The sequence below is a fragment of the Rhinoderma darwinii genome, chromosome 6, assembly GCF_050947455.1.
Source record: "Rhinoderma darwinii isolate aRhiDar2 chromosome 6, aRhiDar2.hap1, whole genome shotgun sequence".
NCBI classification, from domain to species: Eukaryota; Metazoa; Chordata; class Amphibia; order Anura; family Rhinodermatidae; genus Rhinoderma; species Rhinoderma darwinii.
The window spans coordinates 16,614,884-16,635,138 of NC_134692.1; the positions used below are offsets into that span (position 1 = coordinate 16,614,884).

Below are 20,255 nucleotides of genomic sequence, written 5' to 3' on the forward strand. Positions count from 1 at the left end.
TAATTTTGCTTTGGACAAAATATTGGGCCTCTTTTTTCAAAACTTTCTAGCTACCAATCACAGATTAGCTTTCTTAAAGAGGTATTCCCATTGGACATTCATGGTATATCCACGGGATATCTGGAGAACAGGGGCCTAGGATTGTATTTTTTACCTATTAATAATCGTAAACAAATACAATGACGTTATTACTTTGCTAACCAAGCTACATAATACGAAAATTCCTACATCTAAATTCAGTGATTCACTGTCTAGAAATAAACTGTGATGGCGCCCATTATTAGGCATTTAAAGTAAAGGAGATTTGAAATTGTAATATTTTTTGGGGGATTCTGGAAGAATCTGATTATTATTTAGTGACGATATTCGGAGTTATCAGTGACAAGTTACATAGCAGAAGGTGAAGAGAGAATCAGAACTGTATGGCCCTGCTTTATTAACAACGCTGGCAGTCGTATTGTCCAGAGATACATTGTCACAAATGATACTCACACACAGACAGGTATGTTCGTCTCCGGGTCCAGCCGACATGTGCCCCCATTATAACAGTACCCGTCACATAACTGACAGCTAGAGGCAATCTTTCCGTTACTACAGCTGTAAAAAAAAAACATTAAACAAAATGATGTCATTATTCCTTTAATTTTAAAGGTCGATCTAAGATTCTCAATTTAGTCTTGTAATCTAATCTCCTGTAAAAAAAAATATAAAGAATAAATTTAAATGTGAAAACACTATCTCTTTGACAGGTCAGCCTTGGGCGATAATTTTTTAAACAGCATGACAGCAAGCATATTTTTTTTTTCCTCTTAGGCGATTTATATTTGCAAACCGTTAGTTCAGATAAACAAGGCAATGCTAACATTTACTTATGCAATGCAAATATCTAGCATAGATTCTCTAGAGACAAAGCAGCACATTTCGAAGACCCGTTCTGCTTTGTATGCATACAGCAGCCAACCAAACTGCTAACACACGGAAATAAAAAATTCATTTGGAGATTTCATCTTCCCTTTTCTACCTAAACATACAAAGTTAAAGCTGTTGTTTCTGTCAAAATGTCAAAAATATCATCAGTCTATTTACAGGGGATTACAAACATTATGACTGCAAACCCGCGTCAATCATGGCATCAGCCGTTATCAAATTTTTGGAGGTAAATAAGCAAGAAAAGTTGTTTTCAGACTGCTAAAAATAGCAAAGACTTCAGTAAAACCAATCCCACATGCCTATATTTATGAACCTCACTGAAGTCTGTAGACTTAAAATGGTACAGATGTGTCCAGCATTGCGTTAAGTTATACAATTTGTCATGATCTCAATCCAATACAATCTCGCGCGATTCAATAAAAGTGTTTACGTTAATCGTATCGTTTTTTAAAATTTCCCCTTGATAGATTTGTCCCTGTTTTTTTCACCCTATTTGGATTTATTTGTGATTAATTATATATATATCAACTTAAGATTTAGGCCAGTTTAAGGCAACCACACTATGGCCGCATTTTCGGGCTCGTATTATAGACCTAAGAACCCTCGCGGTTCTACTGAACTAAACTTAGATTCCCATACAGTCCTATAGTGATCTATGTTTGGTTCAGTATGTTTTCGTCATAAAACAGACCCCAAAATGTAGCCATATCTTACCCATCTAAATCCTGAGATGCGTGGCACAAGATGTTAAACAAACATGTAAAAAATAAAACATACTGTATGCCTCCAACGGACGCCATTTGTCAGATATCTTTCACCCATAGACTTCCATGTTAAAAAAAAAGTATACGTTAAACATATGTTTCTTTAATGAATTATTGTCTGAGGAAGTAGCCGGTTCGGCTCCGAAACGCGTCGCCTCTAGTTCGTTAAAGACTTTTGATACTTCAAACCTTGTTTGCTTCCTTATGCAACACTAAGGACTAACAGCCAACTACGAGCCAGGGAACCAGTGCCGCTTCAAGGGTGAATTTTTCTGAGTTTTATCACCATCACTGGTTTTGATTCTCACGACTCCACTATCTAATCATGTTTCATGGCTCTTTAATGGATCAGACATTGACTTCCAGGGTAGCTACCTATAGTGGCACTGGAGACACAGTTTTCTACTTTCTGGAGGAGAGCTAATTTGCATATTTTTCCCAGGGAACACTGTCTGCAGCACTCCCTACACCAGTTGGATCTCCACTAGGAGAACAAGTACCTCCAGAAAGCTATATAAACCCTGAGAGTCAAAGTCGAGATATTGGTTTGAGGCTGAACACATTTAAGGACCCTTGTTTTTAAATCCTGCATTATATTCCATATGTGGTACCCACGGAATAGTTTGCCTCATGTCCTCATAAGAGCTGTTGATTGTTTAGTGAGATTTCTTCTCAGTTGTCACTAGACACTTTAATGGGGTTGTCCAGGATAGAAAAACCTAGCTTCTTTTTAAAAAAAAAAACAGCCCCACACCTGTCCAGAATTTGCATGTGGTTTTGCAGCTCAGCCCCATTCACTTCAATGGAGCTGACTTGCAATACCAGGCACAACCCATGGACAGGAGTGGTGCTGTTTTTCAAGAAATCCACCATGTTTTTCTAATACTGTACAACCCATTTAAAATATAGCAATGACACATGATGTCCCGATTGATGAAGACCTGAGCATTTGCACACTACGCAGAATCTATGTGAGCTATTATTTCTATGAGCAAAAAGACTGGATGAGATACAGCAAGCAGCGCAGTGTATACAGCTCTGAGCAGAAAGCAAAGAACACAATCATTTAAATGAATATTGATCATATAAAATTACTTTAAGTTGTCAAATGAGTTTAAATAAAAGGAAAAATAATGGGCTCCGAGATTTTCCATTTTCTCTAACCTTGATTCCTTTTAGTCAAATCTGAATGTCAACTTTTTTTTCAAAAATGTTTTTATGAAACTTTTTTTTTTCTTTTTTACAAAAGTACATTTTAATACATTACAATAGATATAACTGAATGGCAATTATTATTTTATATATATATATATATATATATATATATATATAAGAATTGAATTATTTTACATAAAATACATTCAATGCGCGATTTAATATATAAGCATTATTGGTGATAGTTAAGACTCTATTTTTGTATTATCTTCTCTGTATTAGTCGGCTAACGGAGGAATTATATAGAATTAGTGATTCATCAGAAATCTCATTAACTGATTTATGCAAAAGATTCTCGATTTATCTTTGCTATGTTTTAAATCCATTTATTAGCACAGTCGGATATAGAAATTATCCAAAAAAGTTTCACACCATTGTCGAAAAGAGTTGGGCTAGGTTCACACATCACGTAAAAATGACGCTCTGGAATCAGCCTAAAAATCTGTATCAAAATCCGCAATGAAATCCGCATGCATTTTGTTGTTGATTTTTTAAGCAGAAGTTAGCCGCAGATTTTCATTCCTTGTATTACAATAAATTAAGACCATGGTGAAAATTTGCACCATTTCCACAACAGGTAGGTCATGCCCAGAGCACACAGCAGAATTTACACTAACATAGTACAGTACTTTATTGCAAAATTTCAGTTCAGATTCCGTAACAAAAATTTTCAACAAGTATGCCATGGTGAAATCCACCCATAACGTAAAGGTGCGCATTAATACACAATTCTTATTTTTATCTAACGCCAAATCATCTGCTTCTATTTCTATAGCCATAGTGAGAATTCTGGCTGCCGGCAGCCAGCACTAGGGGGAGCTTACTGAAGACAGATTTATATAGCACCCATTCACCTAAATAGTAAACTCATCTTTAGTATGCTCCTAAGCTCCACCTAGTGGTGGCCGTATGCAGCTAGCATTTTTACATTTAGAAAAGCAGGAGATTTGGAGCTCTGTATAAGAAAACAAATCTCTGACCCTTATAAAGATATACTAGAAAATTATTCAGCACAGCATTTTGTTGGGTGAGGTGGACATTTATTTTAAACAGCAATTTTATCTGACTAATGTCTGTATTACACCATCTGCACAATGGGTGATCCCCAATGATTGGAGGGGGTAAAAAAAATTACAAATGACCTTTTCTCACTATTGCTATTAATCTTGTCCAAAAATTGTGCCACTCTTGTCCTTGGGCTGTGTCTGGTATTGAAGGTCGCTCTTGTTTACTTGAACAAGTCTGGTCCACAATACCAGACATCCTATGGACAGAAGTGGTGCTTTCGGGGGGAAAAAACAGACCCCTTTTCCTGCTTAGAAGACCAATTTCAAGAGTTTGTCCACATTGGACCACCTTGCTGTAACAGGGAAAGTGAAACATTAAACAAGACCCATTGAAATCTTAGAAAAGACACCAGCACTCTTTGTAATAACAATGTATCTAAAGAGCGGATTCCCAACCGTGAACCCCTTCTATCGCCTCCATTTGGCCTGAAAGGATATCCATTTCGGACTATCCCTTTAACCATACAAATTGAAGCTTTAAATTGAAACGTAAAGATTAAAACGTAATGTTATTCTGGACATAAAAGTAGACCCTAATAAGACTGTCCCGGGGCTCCTATTCCTATTAAATTTTCATCTCACCCATCCTTTCGAGGGAAAAAAATGATAAATGTGACCTCGTATGTCAATCCAGACTTCCTTGAGTTTTATTCTCCTGGTCGCTTCTTTCAGTGTCTCTTCCTTAGGATCTCTCTCTAGCCCGTTTGCAGACCACAGCGTCTAGAGAGAGAGATCCTAATGAGGAGACAGGAAAAGAAGCGACCAGGAGAATAAAACTCAAGGAAGTCTGGACTGACATACGAGGTCACATTTATCAATTTTTTTTCCATCTACAGGATGGGGGAGAGATGAAAATTTGCTACTAATAGGAGCTTCGGTACAATCTTATTATTGTCTTTTATGTGCTTTAACTGTTTTTTTTTTTACAGGGACACGGCAGTCCCGTAGTAGCTTGAAATCACTGTGCTTTGGTTTTGTGTTTTCTGTGCATATAATTAGACCCAACTTATTGGACAAGATAATACTTGGAAAAAGGTCAATGGAAAGATGAAGACACAAGAAACCAGCCCGATAACATCGTGCACTATTGGGAAGACTGAAAACCCAGTTGGGCCGGGTTCACACGTAGCGTAAATACAGCAGATTTTCTGCAACGGATTTCATTGCAGAAAATCCACAGCGTAATACTGTAGTAGCAGAGTGGATGAGATGAAATATCTGCCGAAAAAAACGTTCATAAATTTACCTGCGGTGCCGTTTTTTAATCCGCAGCATGTCAATTTATGTTGCGTAATCGCTGGTTTTCTGTTGCGGATTTTCCTCATTGTATTCAGTGGGAGGTAAAATCCACAACAAATAGCAGAAGTTGCTATTTTTGTGGTAGAAAAGCTGGAATTCCACCACAAAAATCGCAACTCAGAATAAAAAAAGTTACACTTACCCAGATCTCTCTGCTCCTGCGTCCAGCCCGGCCTCCAGGGATGATGTTTCATCCCATGTGACTGCTGCAGCCAATCACAAGCTGCAGCTTTCACATGGGATGAAACATCATCCCAGGAGGCCGGGCTGTAGGACATCAGAGGGACGCGTCGTCATGGCTATGCTGAAGTATTTTTTTCATTTTTATTTTTTTATGTGCTGTTTTCCGCAGCGGACATTCCGGCTGAAAAACTTCACCATAACAGGGTGCGTTTTTTCAGCCGGAATTCACTGCATCATCCAGGGCGGATATGAACTTTTTACGCAATGTATCCACTCTGTGTGAAGATATCCAGCAACAGACCATTCCAGAGGACAATTCCGGCACTAAAATTAGATTTTTCCTTAAGAACGACAGTGGAACTGGAATCCTGCCACTTGGACGTTGGAAAGTTATAGTTTAAACATTGTAGTTGGAGTTTTTTAAGCTCTTCATAAACTCGAACACTCAATATGGCTTTTTTGTTGCAGATGAATATTCATACTAACAATATAATCAGCTTAACACATTTCCTTTTTTCGTGCATTACAAATCTGGAATGCATTACTTTCACGTGAGCTATGAATATTAAGTGCTTCAATTTGCATTTTTATGAATAAAAAAGCTGTAACTAACTTGTGAAGTATATGGGAATACTGGGAACTGAGATCTGGGAGTAAAACCCTCACATCCTACCGTGTTCTGCCAATTTCACTGATGCACAAATTAATAGCCCCTCAACAGTAAGTACAAAGGGAATAATGATATTGCTAGAATTCATTTACATTTTGAGGCAAGTTCAATAGAAGGTTATTTATTTTTACATTTTAATTAATATATTGTCTGGATAGATTTCAATGTATAGAGAGGTGTTGGATCTGAGAAATGGAAATATGGCTGATTGGCCAATGTCATGTTTGCAAATGCATCTTAAGTATCTATTAAGCCATGGAGATGCAAAGTATACAACTTATCTTAAAAGTAAAGGTCCCCCTTTATAGCAAAAGTTATCGGTGGTGGTACGAGAGTAAAAAAAAAAGTTATAATGAAGGGCCATTTTAAAATTTCAAAGTGCCACGTCTCTCCCATTGAATGGGTTGTCCTACATTTGAAAGTTTTTTTTGTTTTTTTTTTCATTACCTTTATAACAAATTAAATTAGACTGCCCCATGTTGTAATACATTTACTAGTTAATTTCCTTTAATTATTTTGAGCTCAGGATCCCCCATTGGTCATCCATTCTCTAATGAGCAAAGTGGTTCTGTTGCTCAGCCCATGTGGCCCACATTTGAGACTGTGAAACTACAGTTCCGAGAAGCGCCCCGCGTCAGTAGGTGGTTACCATTTGGGCTCGATATGGTCAACATAATAAATATGCATGCCCTCCTACATTATACATAAATGTATTCATTGTCAGTTCCTGCAGACAGTCTCCTGCGCACGCTCAGCCGCAATACAGCCGAACGGCGCCGACAGAATGCATAGGAGTTACGCATAATCAAACTCGCTCTGTGAAGAAAACTACTTGAACGTAACTTGCAGGAACGATGTTTTAACAACACAATAAAATGGTGTATTTTAGAGAGTCCTTGCACAGAAATGTGCCATTATACAAAATTAATCATATTTGCAAAATTAATTTAATTTACATTTAGGGGAGAATGGACCATCATTATGATTCTGGGAATACCCCTTTAAGCACCATTCGACTGTACTACACATCCTTTTCGGTGAGTGTCATAGCTCTCAGGTGACCATAATACGGTATGCGATGGAACATGGTACTTTATTTCTGGATGAATCTGTGAACAAAAACATCTGTGTGCCTCAAATTTTAAATGGCGGAGGAACAGTAAGGGCACATATCAGAATATTTTACAGATCTGTAAAACGTAGATCCATAATATGTCTGTATGTAAGTGCCCGAAAGGCTAGGTTCAAACAAAAAGATTTTGTTCTCCATCAGTTGGATGTCTCTATAATTAATCATTGGATCAAATCTATGATATTTTGCCATAATAGAGTTTTTCAGATCCAATCACCAATTTACTTGCTGTAATCATAGCAATGATTTGATCAGATTACACATAAAGATTCTAACTATAATCGAGCATTTTAGAGATTATGACTATAATCGAACATCTTACCTAGCATTTACAAATCACTTTGTGTAGACCCAGTCCAGCATATGAGTTAACGTTTGCTGTTATATTAAAATTTTTGGACCACAATCCATATATCTGACAAGAAAGCAACAAAGCATATGACTTGTCTTCATCCACGGCCATACATGAAGAGTTCTGGTGAACCTCCGCTCAGTTCTAATAAAACCTCCAGAGATCCTAATGTATCAACAAGACGTTTTATTTGAGGACTTACTTGCACAAGACATCATGGATGTTCTTATCTATAATGCAGATTCCTCCGTGACACCGCTGACATTTGTCCACTTCACATTTCGAGCCTTCATATCTTACGGGACACACACATTCCACCCGACCATCATCGGAGATTGTGCAAGATTCAGAATTTACACAGTAGTGGTGGCACACGTCTAGTGAAAAACAGAATCAGACAAGAATAGTAAGATAATAGGAAGACAAATCTTGCAACTTTGCTTAGGGGATTTATGATTAAGACACAAAAATATTCCGGTAAACTTTCTTCTAGTGTTTTTGGTCACAGTCTTCAAGGGTTAGGCCCGAGAATCTGGCAATTTGTCCTAACCTTATATTGGGTTATTTATTTAAAACATTTTTTTAAATTAATGTCTTTCATTTACTCCATGAATGTGCTATTTCGGTCCACATGAAAAAAAAAATAGGTCCAAAATATTCTATTGATCGTCTCAATTGGTAGTTCAGAGGTTGCATCATAATGGGATCATGCAGAGGGCAGGGTTCAGCACCGGGCAAACTTGGGCAGATGCCTGGGCCAGTGGAGCTCAGAAGGCCCATTAAAATTTGTATAAACATGCTGGAGCCAAGCACGGGGTTGACAGCTTTAACCCAAGTGACAACTGTGGACATGGGGTCTACTGTAACCCAAGTGACCAAATAAACATGGAGCCGGTCTTGGGACCACGGTAGAACACACTAGAGATTGTACTTTAGTTGATTGGAAATTGCTCTAACTTTATGTATGTTTTCCCTTAGACAGTGGTTTTATCTTTCTTACAATTTCTTACTATTCCGTTAAATACATTTTTATTTACAGGATGAATTATTGAGCCATAATTTAAGGCTAAGGTTTTATTGTGCTTGTAAAAAAAAATAAGTTAAAGAGCTGCTTCTGCAGACTCCTTATAATGATGCAAATGGTATAAAATATTTAGTCCTCTTGAAAGCAATGCTGTAATTCTGCAGGTGGGGGGGGGGGCTGTAAAGTTCTTATAAAGAAGTGATTACTGTTTGTGGTGGAAGCGATCATTATAAAGACTGTTATTAAGATAACCTAAGCATTGAATATTAATGCAGAATATACTCAAGCCAAGTATATATGGCCTGATTGTACTGCCCTGTGCTAAGGAGAGCGCTTTATATCAAAATCTAATGGGAGAGTGCCCTTGATCGTCCATGCTACAGCCCCATAATGCTTCAGAGCTATCTATCTTCCCTATATATTGGAAAATACGTGTGATCCATTCTCTCATTGTATTTTTTATGAGAAAGCATTGTATGCTCAGAGCACCAAGATTCACCATCTTTATGGCCAAAGCAAAATTTTTTTGTAGATTGAAAAAATCCTTAAAAAAAACATTAGTTAGGCATTTCACATCTGAGCGTATTTTTACGTGCGTAATATAGTGTCAATGTTAATCCCAGGGTCTATTCACATGGGCGTATATAATATCCTGCGCTACTATCATCCGTTTGGGGATTGAAAATGGCCACTAAAGTCTATAGAGAAAGTTTAAATTACGGATGCATTAGTTGGAAATCTGTATGTCATCCACATGTCATCAGTATTGATTCGGTATTTAAAAGGGACACCTAAAGCTGCAGGCACAGGAGTATTTGCATTTTGGCCCACAATACAGTGCGCAAAACATAACCATATTGCGCATATTATTGTGAGCCTCTTAGTTCTGATTGTTTTTCCGTTTCATGCATTCACTTTTCCTCTAGAAGCACTGAATTCTGTTCTTGAAAGGCCCTGTTCACACAGTTTTTTGGCACTGACTGACACGGAAACCGCGTTGGAAGCAGCGCCAAAAAATGTCCGAGACTGCCTCCCATTGATTTCAATGGGAGGCATAGGCTTTTTTTCCAACTCGTGGGAAAAAAAAGCAACTTTCTTCCTGCGGTTTCATCTCTGACCTCCGATTGAAATCAATTTTCAATCGGAGGTCCGAGAACCTGGTGAACCTTCACTCAATGACCGCGGCCGAAAAACGCCGCAAAACCCGCGGCATGAAAGTGCAGGCAGGTCAAAATCCAGATTTTTTTTCTGCCTGCAAAATACTCTGTGTGAACAGGACCTAAGGGAAGAACGCAATTTGATAAACGACATTTCTATGCGCTTACCATTGTATTTTAATAATGTGGTATAAATGGCCGCATTGAAATGCATTTAACGGTTATTCCCATTTTATAAAATGATAGCATATCACTGGGATATTCCATCACTTTGATTGATGGTGGTCCGATCCTGAGAATAAAGGGGCCACAGCGCTAATTAAAGTTTCTATGTTTTCCTAGCATAGCGGCATTCCCTGCCACCTGGCTGTTCAGGGTACTGCAGTCCTCCCTATTAACTTTAATGGGGCCATGTTGAAGGTTTACAGCAGCACTGCGGCCCCTTCATTCTCAGAATCGGTGAGACCCTCATCAACCATAAAGTCATGAAATATCCTATATATATGCAATCACTTTATAAGATGGGAAAACGCCTTTAACACCATATTTGGGATCACTGTAATGCAAATATTCTCGTGTACGTGGGGCCTTCTGAGCTTTCTGTTGCTGACAAGAAGATAGTCCATCAATATTACAGGTTAATAGTACGGATGCAATACTGATGACATAATGGTGCAATAGGATCTATAATGTGGCCATATTGCAGATCCGTGTTACGACTGTTTAGATATACAGCTGTGTCCTTCCTTACCTTTGCTTTTATCTCAACAAATCCTTAAATGTATGGCGCGAGATGACCAGCTGTATAAAAAAAATGATTTTGCTACACTCTGTCATGAAATGTCTATGCTATATGTGTCCATGTGTGGTCACCCAGTGGTTGTGATGTGAATTGCAGCCAGTCCAGCTTTATTCTAGCATGTAGCGATATTGTATTGAAATGGTTTCATGAGAAATTGGAGTCCTTAACTGAATTCAAGCAAATGTAAGGGTGTATACATCTGTACACTCGTCTGAAGATGGCCTTACACAAGAAATACACATAATGGGGGGATGTATTAAATGGTTTCCGCCAGCTATCTGGTGTAAGACAGTCACAGATTTTGGTGAATGCCATAATTGCCCTAAAATTTGCAACTTTTTACTTCCCTCACCACTCTCTGAAAGTGTCGAGAAAAGGTCTAGCTGGGGTTTAGTTTTAGGGGAAGACGAAACAACAGATTTACCATGACATACCAGAAGATGGCGCAAGTTATGGCACAACTCTACACCTGCTCATAGCAGACATAGATTTGCAATTCTGTCGCACGGACAGCCAAAGATGCACCACGTTTTTTAGGTTGGCACCTCTTAATGAATTTGTCGGATTTCCCTCCCATGTAAATTAGTTTAAAGAGGCTCTGTCACCAGATTTTGCAGCCCCTATCTGCTATTGCAGCAGATAGGCGCTGCAATGTAGATTACAGTAACGTTTTTATTTTTTAAAAACAAGCATTTTTGGTCAAGTTATGACCATTTTTGTAGTTATGCAAATGAGGCTTGCAAAAGTCCAAGTGGGTGTGTTTAAAAGTAAAAGTCCAAGTGGGCGTGTATTAGGTGCGTACATCGGGGCGTTTTTAATACTTTTACTAGCTGGGCGTTGTGTATAGATGTATCATCCACTTCTCTTAAGAACGCCCAGCTTCTGCCAGATCACGCTGTGACGTCACTCACAGGTCCTGCATCGTGTCAGACGAGCGAGGACACATCGGCACCAGAGGCTACAGATGATTCTGCAGCAGCGTTTGCAGGTAAGTCGATGTAGCTACTTACCTGCAAACGCTGATGCTGCTGCAGAATCAACTGTAGCCTCTGGTGCCGGTGTCCTCGCTCGTCTGACATGATGCAGGACCTGTGAGTGACGACACAGCGTGATCTCTCGAGAACACGGCTGTGTCTGCACTGCCAGAAGCTGGGCGTTCTGAAGAGAAGTGGATGATACTTCTCTTCAGAGCGCCCAGCTAGTAAAAGTATTAAAAACGCCCCGATGTACGCACATAATACACGCCCACTTGGACTTTTACTTTTAAACACACCCACTTGGACTTTTGCAAGCCTCATTTGCATAACTACAAAAATGGTCATAACTTGGCCAAAAATGCTAGTTTTTGAAAAATAAAAACGTTGCAGCGCCGATCTGCTGCAATAGGAGATAGGGGTTGCAAAATCTGGTGACAGAGCCTCTTTAAGACTGACGTTTAATATATTCATCCAGTGTCATGTTTATTGCAAAACTTAACTGTCCAATTGGTTTTGATGGTGAAGAGTACATATCTATGCATTGTAAGGAATGAACCCTTATATCCGTATGATCGGTCTATCTGAAAACAACAATGCAAATTCTTTCACTATGGGATGCAAACGCTACATTTGCACATTTATTTCCTGCCTTCTAAATATCAAAGTATTAGCAGGTCCTAAATCCCATCAGACTGTATAAAACTAATTAAAAGTCTTCAGATTAAATTCAAAGACAGGTTGCTGTTGAAAATAGCTTTGAATAGAGCTATTTTTGAAGGCTTTACCATGGAAACATCGATTGCTTCTGGAGATTGTTTTTTAAAAATAGGACGAAAAATATACAAAAAAAAAGGAACAAACAAAATTTACTGATTCACCTCTATCATTATAATAATATAATATAACAGACCAAAATATAACATAAATGTTAAGTACTATAATCTATTTATTATTACATCCCCTCTGCTGCCCAACAGGGTGTTGGTTGAATCATCATTGCCCAGCAACTACTTGCCATATTATATTGGTGACCATTATTTCAGTACATGTGGATACATATATAGAAGTGGTTACTGGAGGTTTCTTTTTCTCATTCCTGTATTAAAGTTGAGCTTCAAATGAACATTATTTTGGTCAAACTTATGGATATCCTGTTGTAGCTGAGGCTTCTGATTGGGGCAGTTCTGGACATCGTCCTCTTCCCTTCACTAGGGTGCAGCTGAAGCCTGAGCTGGCCATGACAATGGATGGCAATGTCACGAGTCACTTGGGAGTAATTATATGAAATACTACAACTCTCAAATGCATCATACAATGACAGTATGATAACTTAGCAGCTCTGTCATGAGCCACTCAATAGTAGGGAATACTCAAATACCAACTCCTGATTATTTCATGTGGTCATCGGTACAGAATATCATCAACAGCTGGGGAGAAGAAGGCATCAAAAGACGCAGAAGAGGGAACCTTAGGGGTTAATTCAGAGCAGCAGGTGGCAAGACATTTTATGGTTAATAGATTATGGAAAAGTGGTTTTGCAAGTGTAAGCTTGAAGGGGTTCCCCACTTTGGACAATCCCTACTTGTTAGAAGGGTTCCTTGACAATAAGCTGATTACAAAGTGTCCCGGGGATGGGACCCACAGCGATCTATGGGGAGACCGGCATGTAAGTGTTCAATTTCTCTGCAGTGCCACCACAGGTGAAATTAAGCATTACACAGTGTTCATTCATATCAATGAGTTATCTACGTAACGTAGGGCAGGACAGGTTCTCCGGAGCAAAGGAAATTTCCATTATCACCACTCTCCACTTTGGTCAAGAGGAAGATCTTGAACCCAGGACCCCCACTCCTCCTTCTATTAACTATTTTTATTTATTTTTTAAATAGACAACCCCTTTAATTTGATGAGCTGATATCCGGTTGTCAACCCCAAATCTATTCTTAAAAGTTATGAGCCAGCATGCTCCACCAAAGAAAGTTAACCCTTCATTATAAATGTTCTTAGTTCTGGCAACTTACGGTATTGACATCTGTCCCCTGTATATTCGGTAAGGCAGCGACATAGGGGTTGATTGCCAGGCGATACACTGCAAGTGCCTCCATTCTGACAAACGCTGTCACAGACCTTTTTACCGCAGTTAGGGCCGGTGTAACCCAGTGCGCAGTTGCAGGTTGGTTTTCCTGTCAAAGAACAATTACATCATTATCAAACAATTCAATGACAAAGAACCATTCAGACTTGTGCCAACGTATCCCACTGGGGACTCGCTGTAACTGCCTACAATAAGGTTATGTTTATTAACTTAGGCCATTTATTCAAATGACTGCGCTATGTATGTGCTGGGTCTACCAAGACGTCACAAAGTTATATTCCACCTCTAAATATAGTAAGGTATTTAAGTATTGTGACCTTTCCGAAATGATATTAAAAGTGGAAGAAAATGTTCTTCGTCTAAATTCACATGATAGATTCGCATATTTGGTTATCTGGGTCAGTGGCAAATCAACTATCTGTAAAAATATAATAGATCCAATTGTTTCAGTAGAACTTCAAGAACAGACAATTTCATAGTATATAAAATTCTCTTTGGTATAGATAGGACTTGCATATGGAAAGTCTTCCATTTCTTCCAAGAACATGTGACTATTGCACTGTGATGTGAAGTTATCAACTTACATTGATTTAGGTCCTAAAGCATTGAAGCTCATGGGCCCCTTACCAACCTTTATAGCAATTATCATTGCCATTTTTTGTGACGTTTCTGTTGTAACTATGGGGCTATAGCCCCTCTCTGGCCATTAACCCTTGGCCAGCGCTCCAATCCCAAAATTGTCAGTCTAACTATGGGTGCATTTATAGGGGCAGCAGTAGTAATTATGCACCCTGAAGACTCATAGTCCATCCAGCCACAAAAGTAAAGCAGGATACTCACTTCTAATTGCCCAATCATTTATATGATGCTCCCTTGCTCTAGAAATATGTGTTATTACATGATATAAAGCAAGTTATCACTGGATACTGCGGCATATGAAGTCACTAGCGGTTTAGTGGTGAGACCATGTATAACTTTTGCACCAGGGTCTGGGACACCCAAGCCACAACTTTTCCTAAGAGCGGTTTTCTATGATGGTGCAAGTAAAAAATTGCATGTTTTATCCTGTTAAGGTTTTTTCTCCTTTTAAATCAAAGAGGCTAAAGAAATGCCCTAAAAATGTCCAAGAGATTATTATTATTATTATTAACGAATAAATGATGTACGGCCTTAAATTGGTTTGAAATCCCATCTACTAAATATCAATCCCTTGTCACTCTAGGTATTAAATAAAAAACTGCAGGGCAAAAATGTTTTTTAAAAATCTACTTAAATCATCTGGTTCATACATCCATAGTGGTCAAGCAGGGAATCGAACCACTGATACACCTGGAGAACAGAAGCAAAACCGGAGGTGGTTTTTGCTGTGCTTTCAAAGGGCTTTTTTTTATTTTTAAGTAAAAGTTTCTTATGTGTGCAGTGTGTGTGTGTCTGTTCAATATATATTATAGTATATATGCATATGTGAAGTATAGTGATATATGGGATCAGATGAGTGCTTCTGTATCCAAGGTTTGCCACAGGTCCAGATTTAGAAACCCCTGGCGGAGAAAGTTGTGTACAACCATACTACAATGTAATATTGCAATAAATAATCGTCTATGTACTGTAAGGATTGAGGCCCGCAGAGCCGCTGAAACTTAAAAGGGTTTTTTCCAACAGTCATAAATTATCCACAGGATAGGTCATAATTTTCTGATCGCTCAGACCCCCACCCATTGTCAGAACGGGGTCACTGCCGCTCCATTCAAAGTCTATGGGAGTGGCGGAAACAGCCAAGTACTGAAATTTGGCTGTTTCAGTCACTCCCATAGAAATTGAATGGAGCGGCAGTACACATTCTCGACTACTTCTCCATTCAATGTCCTCCTGACTGCGATCCAGCAGTGAGGAGGATCTGAGACTTTGCGACTCCTTTATGGCCAAAAGTCTGCATCATATTAAACACGATTTGGTGCAGTTTTTGGCTGTAATTCCCTGTGGTACCTGGGCCAGACCGATCTAAACATCCCTTAATAGCACTGAATAGCACTATAAGGCCGGATTCACACGAGCGTGTGCGTTTTGCGCGCGCAAAAAACTCTGGATTTTGCGCACACAAAAGGTCCATAACAGCTCCGTGTGTCAGCAGCGTATGATGCGTGGCTGCGTGATTTTCGCGCAGCCGGCATCATTATGACACTCTGCTTGTATGTTTGTAGCACGTGGTGCTTTTCTGTTTTCATTCATACTTTTCATTGCTGTTGCGCGAATCACGCGCGTCCCACGGAAGTGCTTCCGTGTGGTGCGCGGGATTTTCACGTGCCCATTGACTTCAATGCACAAATATAGGACCTGTCGTGAGTTTTACGCAGCGGACATACGCTGCGCAAAAATCACTGACTGTCTGCACGGCCCCATAGACTAACATAGGTCTGTGCGAGGAGCGTGAAAATCACGCGCGTTGCACGGACGTATTTTACGTTTGTCTGAATAAGCCGTATTATTATTGTTAAATAGGCAACATATTACTTTTTTTTTTTTTGAGGGGGGGGGGGGTGCCTTGTGACATTGTTATTTAGAAGAATCTATCTATTTATCTCTCTATCTGTATTTTAAGGAGGACCTATGTCTCGGGGCTTATGCCCCCCTGATTTTTTAAGACCCTATCAACGCCCCTGCTCAGCTGTTAGGTTGCGTGTTAGCTGGGTGGAGCTGTACTGTTGTCAGTTTCCCGTGGCGTCCAGCTGAATTTTGAAATAACTTAAATTAGTATATAAATAGTGAGGCTAAATATTTCTAAAAATACTCATTTTGTTCTGTAGATGGAAACTGTGAAATGCAGAATTAACCTTGAAACATTTTTGCACATTTTTGCATTTCTTCACTGATTTTTGTTCCCGATCCTTTCTTAGTAATTATTTAACAATATCTTTTGTAATGTTGGTGATTTTCAAAATGATTAAGTTATTACAGTCCTACATAATTGAGAGGGAATAAAAGGCCATTTTTTTTTTCATTCTGGTATTCGGCAAGGGTAAAACTCATTCCAGAGACCGTAATAACGTTACCGCTCATTACTGATGAAATCTTATTAATTTGGTTTGCTCAAGAACTTTCTTGACTAAATCTAAAGTTTTAATTATGCCTCTCAGATGTGTGCTTTTAATTAACTGATGACATTTTCCTGGTTCAATTATTATAGTTCAATACAACTGTCATAAACGTATAAATTTTAATTAAAGCTGCCCCAAACCGATGCTGTGTAATGTCCGCTGAGGAATTTGCCAAAAGGTTTAACGCAGAGCAAACCAACAATAAATGACTCACCACTGGGATTTGGAGAACAGTTTAACATTTGGGTGGATATAATAAAGCTAATCGACCCTACAATATAATAATAGGATTTATTGACATTCGACCAACGAAAGAAAATGATCCACGATGAACATACAGTATATCAATTATTATTTTACTGGATAAGGATGATGGTGGTAGTGGTGATAAATTAAATAATAACAAAATGTCATATTAAAAAGTCAACAAAAATGTAGTCATATGCAGTAGAGTAGGGGTCGGCAACCTTTGGCACCTCCAGCTGTTGTAAAACTACAACTCCCAGCATTCCCTGACAGCAAAGGGCTTAATTATTCCAGCCGAAGGCTGTCAGGGCATGCTGGGAATTGTAGTTGCATAACAGCTGGAGTGCCGAACATTGCTGGCCCCTGTTGTAGAGTAAAAGTTAATTATAGGCATGCCGGCCAAATGTAGGGGTGTAACTAAGGCTCTTTTCGCGTCCCGTTTCTGATCTACGCCGAGCGTATAAGTTTGAATATGTAGAAAAGGTATTGCTCAGCATATCCATAGACGTTTATTGGGTAACACGTAGTCCAAAACAGTATGTTTTTTGACTATGTTTGTTTGACCTCCTTTATGTTAGAATACTGTATTTTTTTATTTTATTTTGGAGGACAGAATAGCATAGTTTACCACGCTATTCTGTGCTCTAAAGAAAGGGTATACACGATTATACGCTATAGTCAATGGGCGACAGAAGCAAAGTTAAGACCTTACAGTTGCACATGTTAAAAGTATAAATTTTTAATTAAAAATTTTTTAGGAGAAAAGAACAAAAAAAAAAAACCCCTTATGACCTACCCTCTGACTAATCCCTTTCTGCTTGCTCCAAAAAGCAAAGGGTTCACTTACACCAAAAAAACATATACGTTATTTAAATGTAAATATGTACACAAACGTATACCTATATATTTAGCATTAACGTAAAATTTTTTTTATGGAAGTATAAAATGCCATATGTTTTGTCTTTTTTGTGTACGTTAAACATATACGTACATAAAACAGCGTAGAATCACAAAGTGATGTGAACAGGGCCTTAAAGGGGTTTTCCCATGAAGGACATTTATGACATAGCCACAGGATATGTCATAAATGTCAAATAGATGCGGGTCCCACCTCTGGGACCCGCACCTTTCTCGAGAACGGGGCCCCCTTAATTCCGATTCTAGCTTTTTGTGCTCACGCTGACTCCCGGTCAAAACCTGATTACATGATCGTGAGTTACGGAAACAGTGTAGTATGCGAGCTACGCTGTTTTCGTAATTACTGCTCAGTTCTATAGGAGTTACGGAAACAGAGTTGCTTAGCGAGTTACGCTGTTTTTGTAACTCCCTGACCATGTAATCAGTAAGTGGCCGGGAGGCAGCGTGAGCACAAAAAGCTAGAATGGGGTTTAGGGGGCTCTGTTCTAGAGATAGGTGCAGGTCCCAGAGGTGGGACCCGCATCTATCGGACATTTATGACATATCCTGTGGATATGTCATAAATGTTCTTCATGGGAAAACCCCTTTAAGAGGTTGCCCTAGTGCCTAGGGGTGCAGCATTGAACTGGGCTTCCTTGGGTCCACCAGAAAAAAAATCATCTATACAGAACGTTTGCTTGTTCACTTTTAACTTTGTCCTCAACAGATTATTTGCGAATAAACTCAGAAGCGACAGACCCTGCTGGGATTATTGGCTCTAAATTTATGTGGATGACTTCTGCACTGTTCTGTTAGGAACCTATCACTTATTGTATATGAGCCCGGGCTTACCGGAAGGTACCCTGGTGGCCTAGTCCAACCCCCTGAAGGAGCCAAAAGGCATATCTTCTACATTAATGGACAATGTTTCTCAACTCCTGCCCTAAAATACCAACAACGGGTCATGATTTGAGGATAGACCTTAAAGAGAACTACTAAGTACTAAGGAAATCCGGACAACACGACCTGTTGGAGATAGTTGAGGACTCTATTAGATATTGTAGAAGGTTTACTAATACTCATCTGTAATATATCAGATCCTGTATATTAATATATTTTCAAATCTGACCTATTTCAAAGAATTCTACAAAATTACTCGCTCATTTCGGCACAGAGGAAATTACTCTGACGTCTCAGTCCTCCAGGTTATCCTGATATGGTCCTTTAAATGGCACAACTGAAATGGGCAATAGTATATAATCATGATATGAAAGTCAAAAAGAATTACGGATAGCGCTCGTCCATATAAAGAATCATTGCTTGGTCCTTAAGCCCCTATTACACCGGCCGATGAACGCTCGTCTGCCCGATAATCACCCTGTGTAAAACCCCCTTTATTCACACAGCCGTGTTCGGTCCATGATATACATCTCCCGGACCAAACACAGTTCAGGGAGCCGTGCTCCTAGCATCATAGTTATGTATGACGTAGGTGTCCCTGCCTCCCCGCAGGCATACAGTCCATGTTTTCAGTATGGGGCGGGTTGGCAGGGATACATATCGTCATAAATAACTATGATGCTAGGAGCACGACTCCCTGAACTGTGTTTGGTCCGGGAAATGCAGGCCGACATGCGGACCGTATATCACGGACCGAACACGGCCGCGTGAATAAGGCCTCAACCTGTAGAAATATTTGCATATCCATTTTGATACCAGCTTGCATGGTTGAAGAGTTAATCGGGTAATCTTGCAGAATTGTTTAAAAAGTTATAGGTTATTATTATAGGAGGTATTACAAAAAGTAGGACTATAGATAAACCGACTTCTGTATCTTACATCGTAGAGTTATCTTGAAGCACAAGTAATGGGGCCCCAAAGAGTTAAATAACACACTCAGCTCTGCTACATCTGTATATTTTCTTGATATGGAAGCCTCCATTTTGCATGTGGAGGGGATATATATTCTTGTGTTGTTGATTAATCATTGATAAATTGTGTCCGACAAGTTTATAATCTTGTTCACCTACAGCCTTGTTATATTCATGAGCCGGAGGCTTAAAGTGTAAATATAATTATTCACTTACTCAAACGCAAATTGATTTTTTGTATTATAAACATTAAATTTACCAATCAGAGTCCGAGATGTGTACATATTAGAGAAATAAATCCATATTTATGGTAAATAGTCACTTTGTATGGCGATCTGTGCTTTATTACTATAAGGGAGATCAAAAATCACGAATTTTTGAAGAAATGTTCCTTTTAATTTTCTGAATAGGTTAAAACAAAGTACAAGGGTTGGCTTACCCCAGACATTGGTGGCATATTGCTAGGATTAGGATAAACC

General features: G+C 39.0%; 1 protein-coding gene across 5 annotated transcripts in view; it reads right to left on the reverse strand.

The window, feature by feature from the left end:
- LRP1B (LDL receptor related protein 1B) overlaps window positions 1–20,255 on the reverse strand; it is a 1,078,540-nt gene that overhangs the window by 18,053 nt on the left and 1,040,232 nt on the right. For all 5 annotated transcript variants that reach the window (XM_075829239.1, XM_075829241.1, XM_075829238.1 and 2 more), the window contains exons 84-86: window positions 13,594–13,755; window positions 7,815–7,989; window positions 493–597 (exon numbers count right to left, since the gene is read on the reverse strand). In XM_075829239.1, the coding sequence (XP_075685354.1) occupies window positions 493–597; window positions 7,815–7,989; window positions 13,594–13,755 (442 nt within the window). The remainder of the gene's footprint in view (window positions 1–492; window positions 598–7,814; window positions 7,990–13,593; window positions 13,756–20,255) is intronic.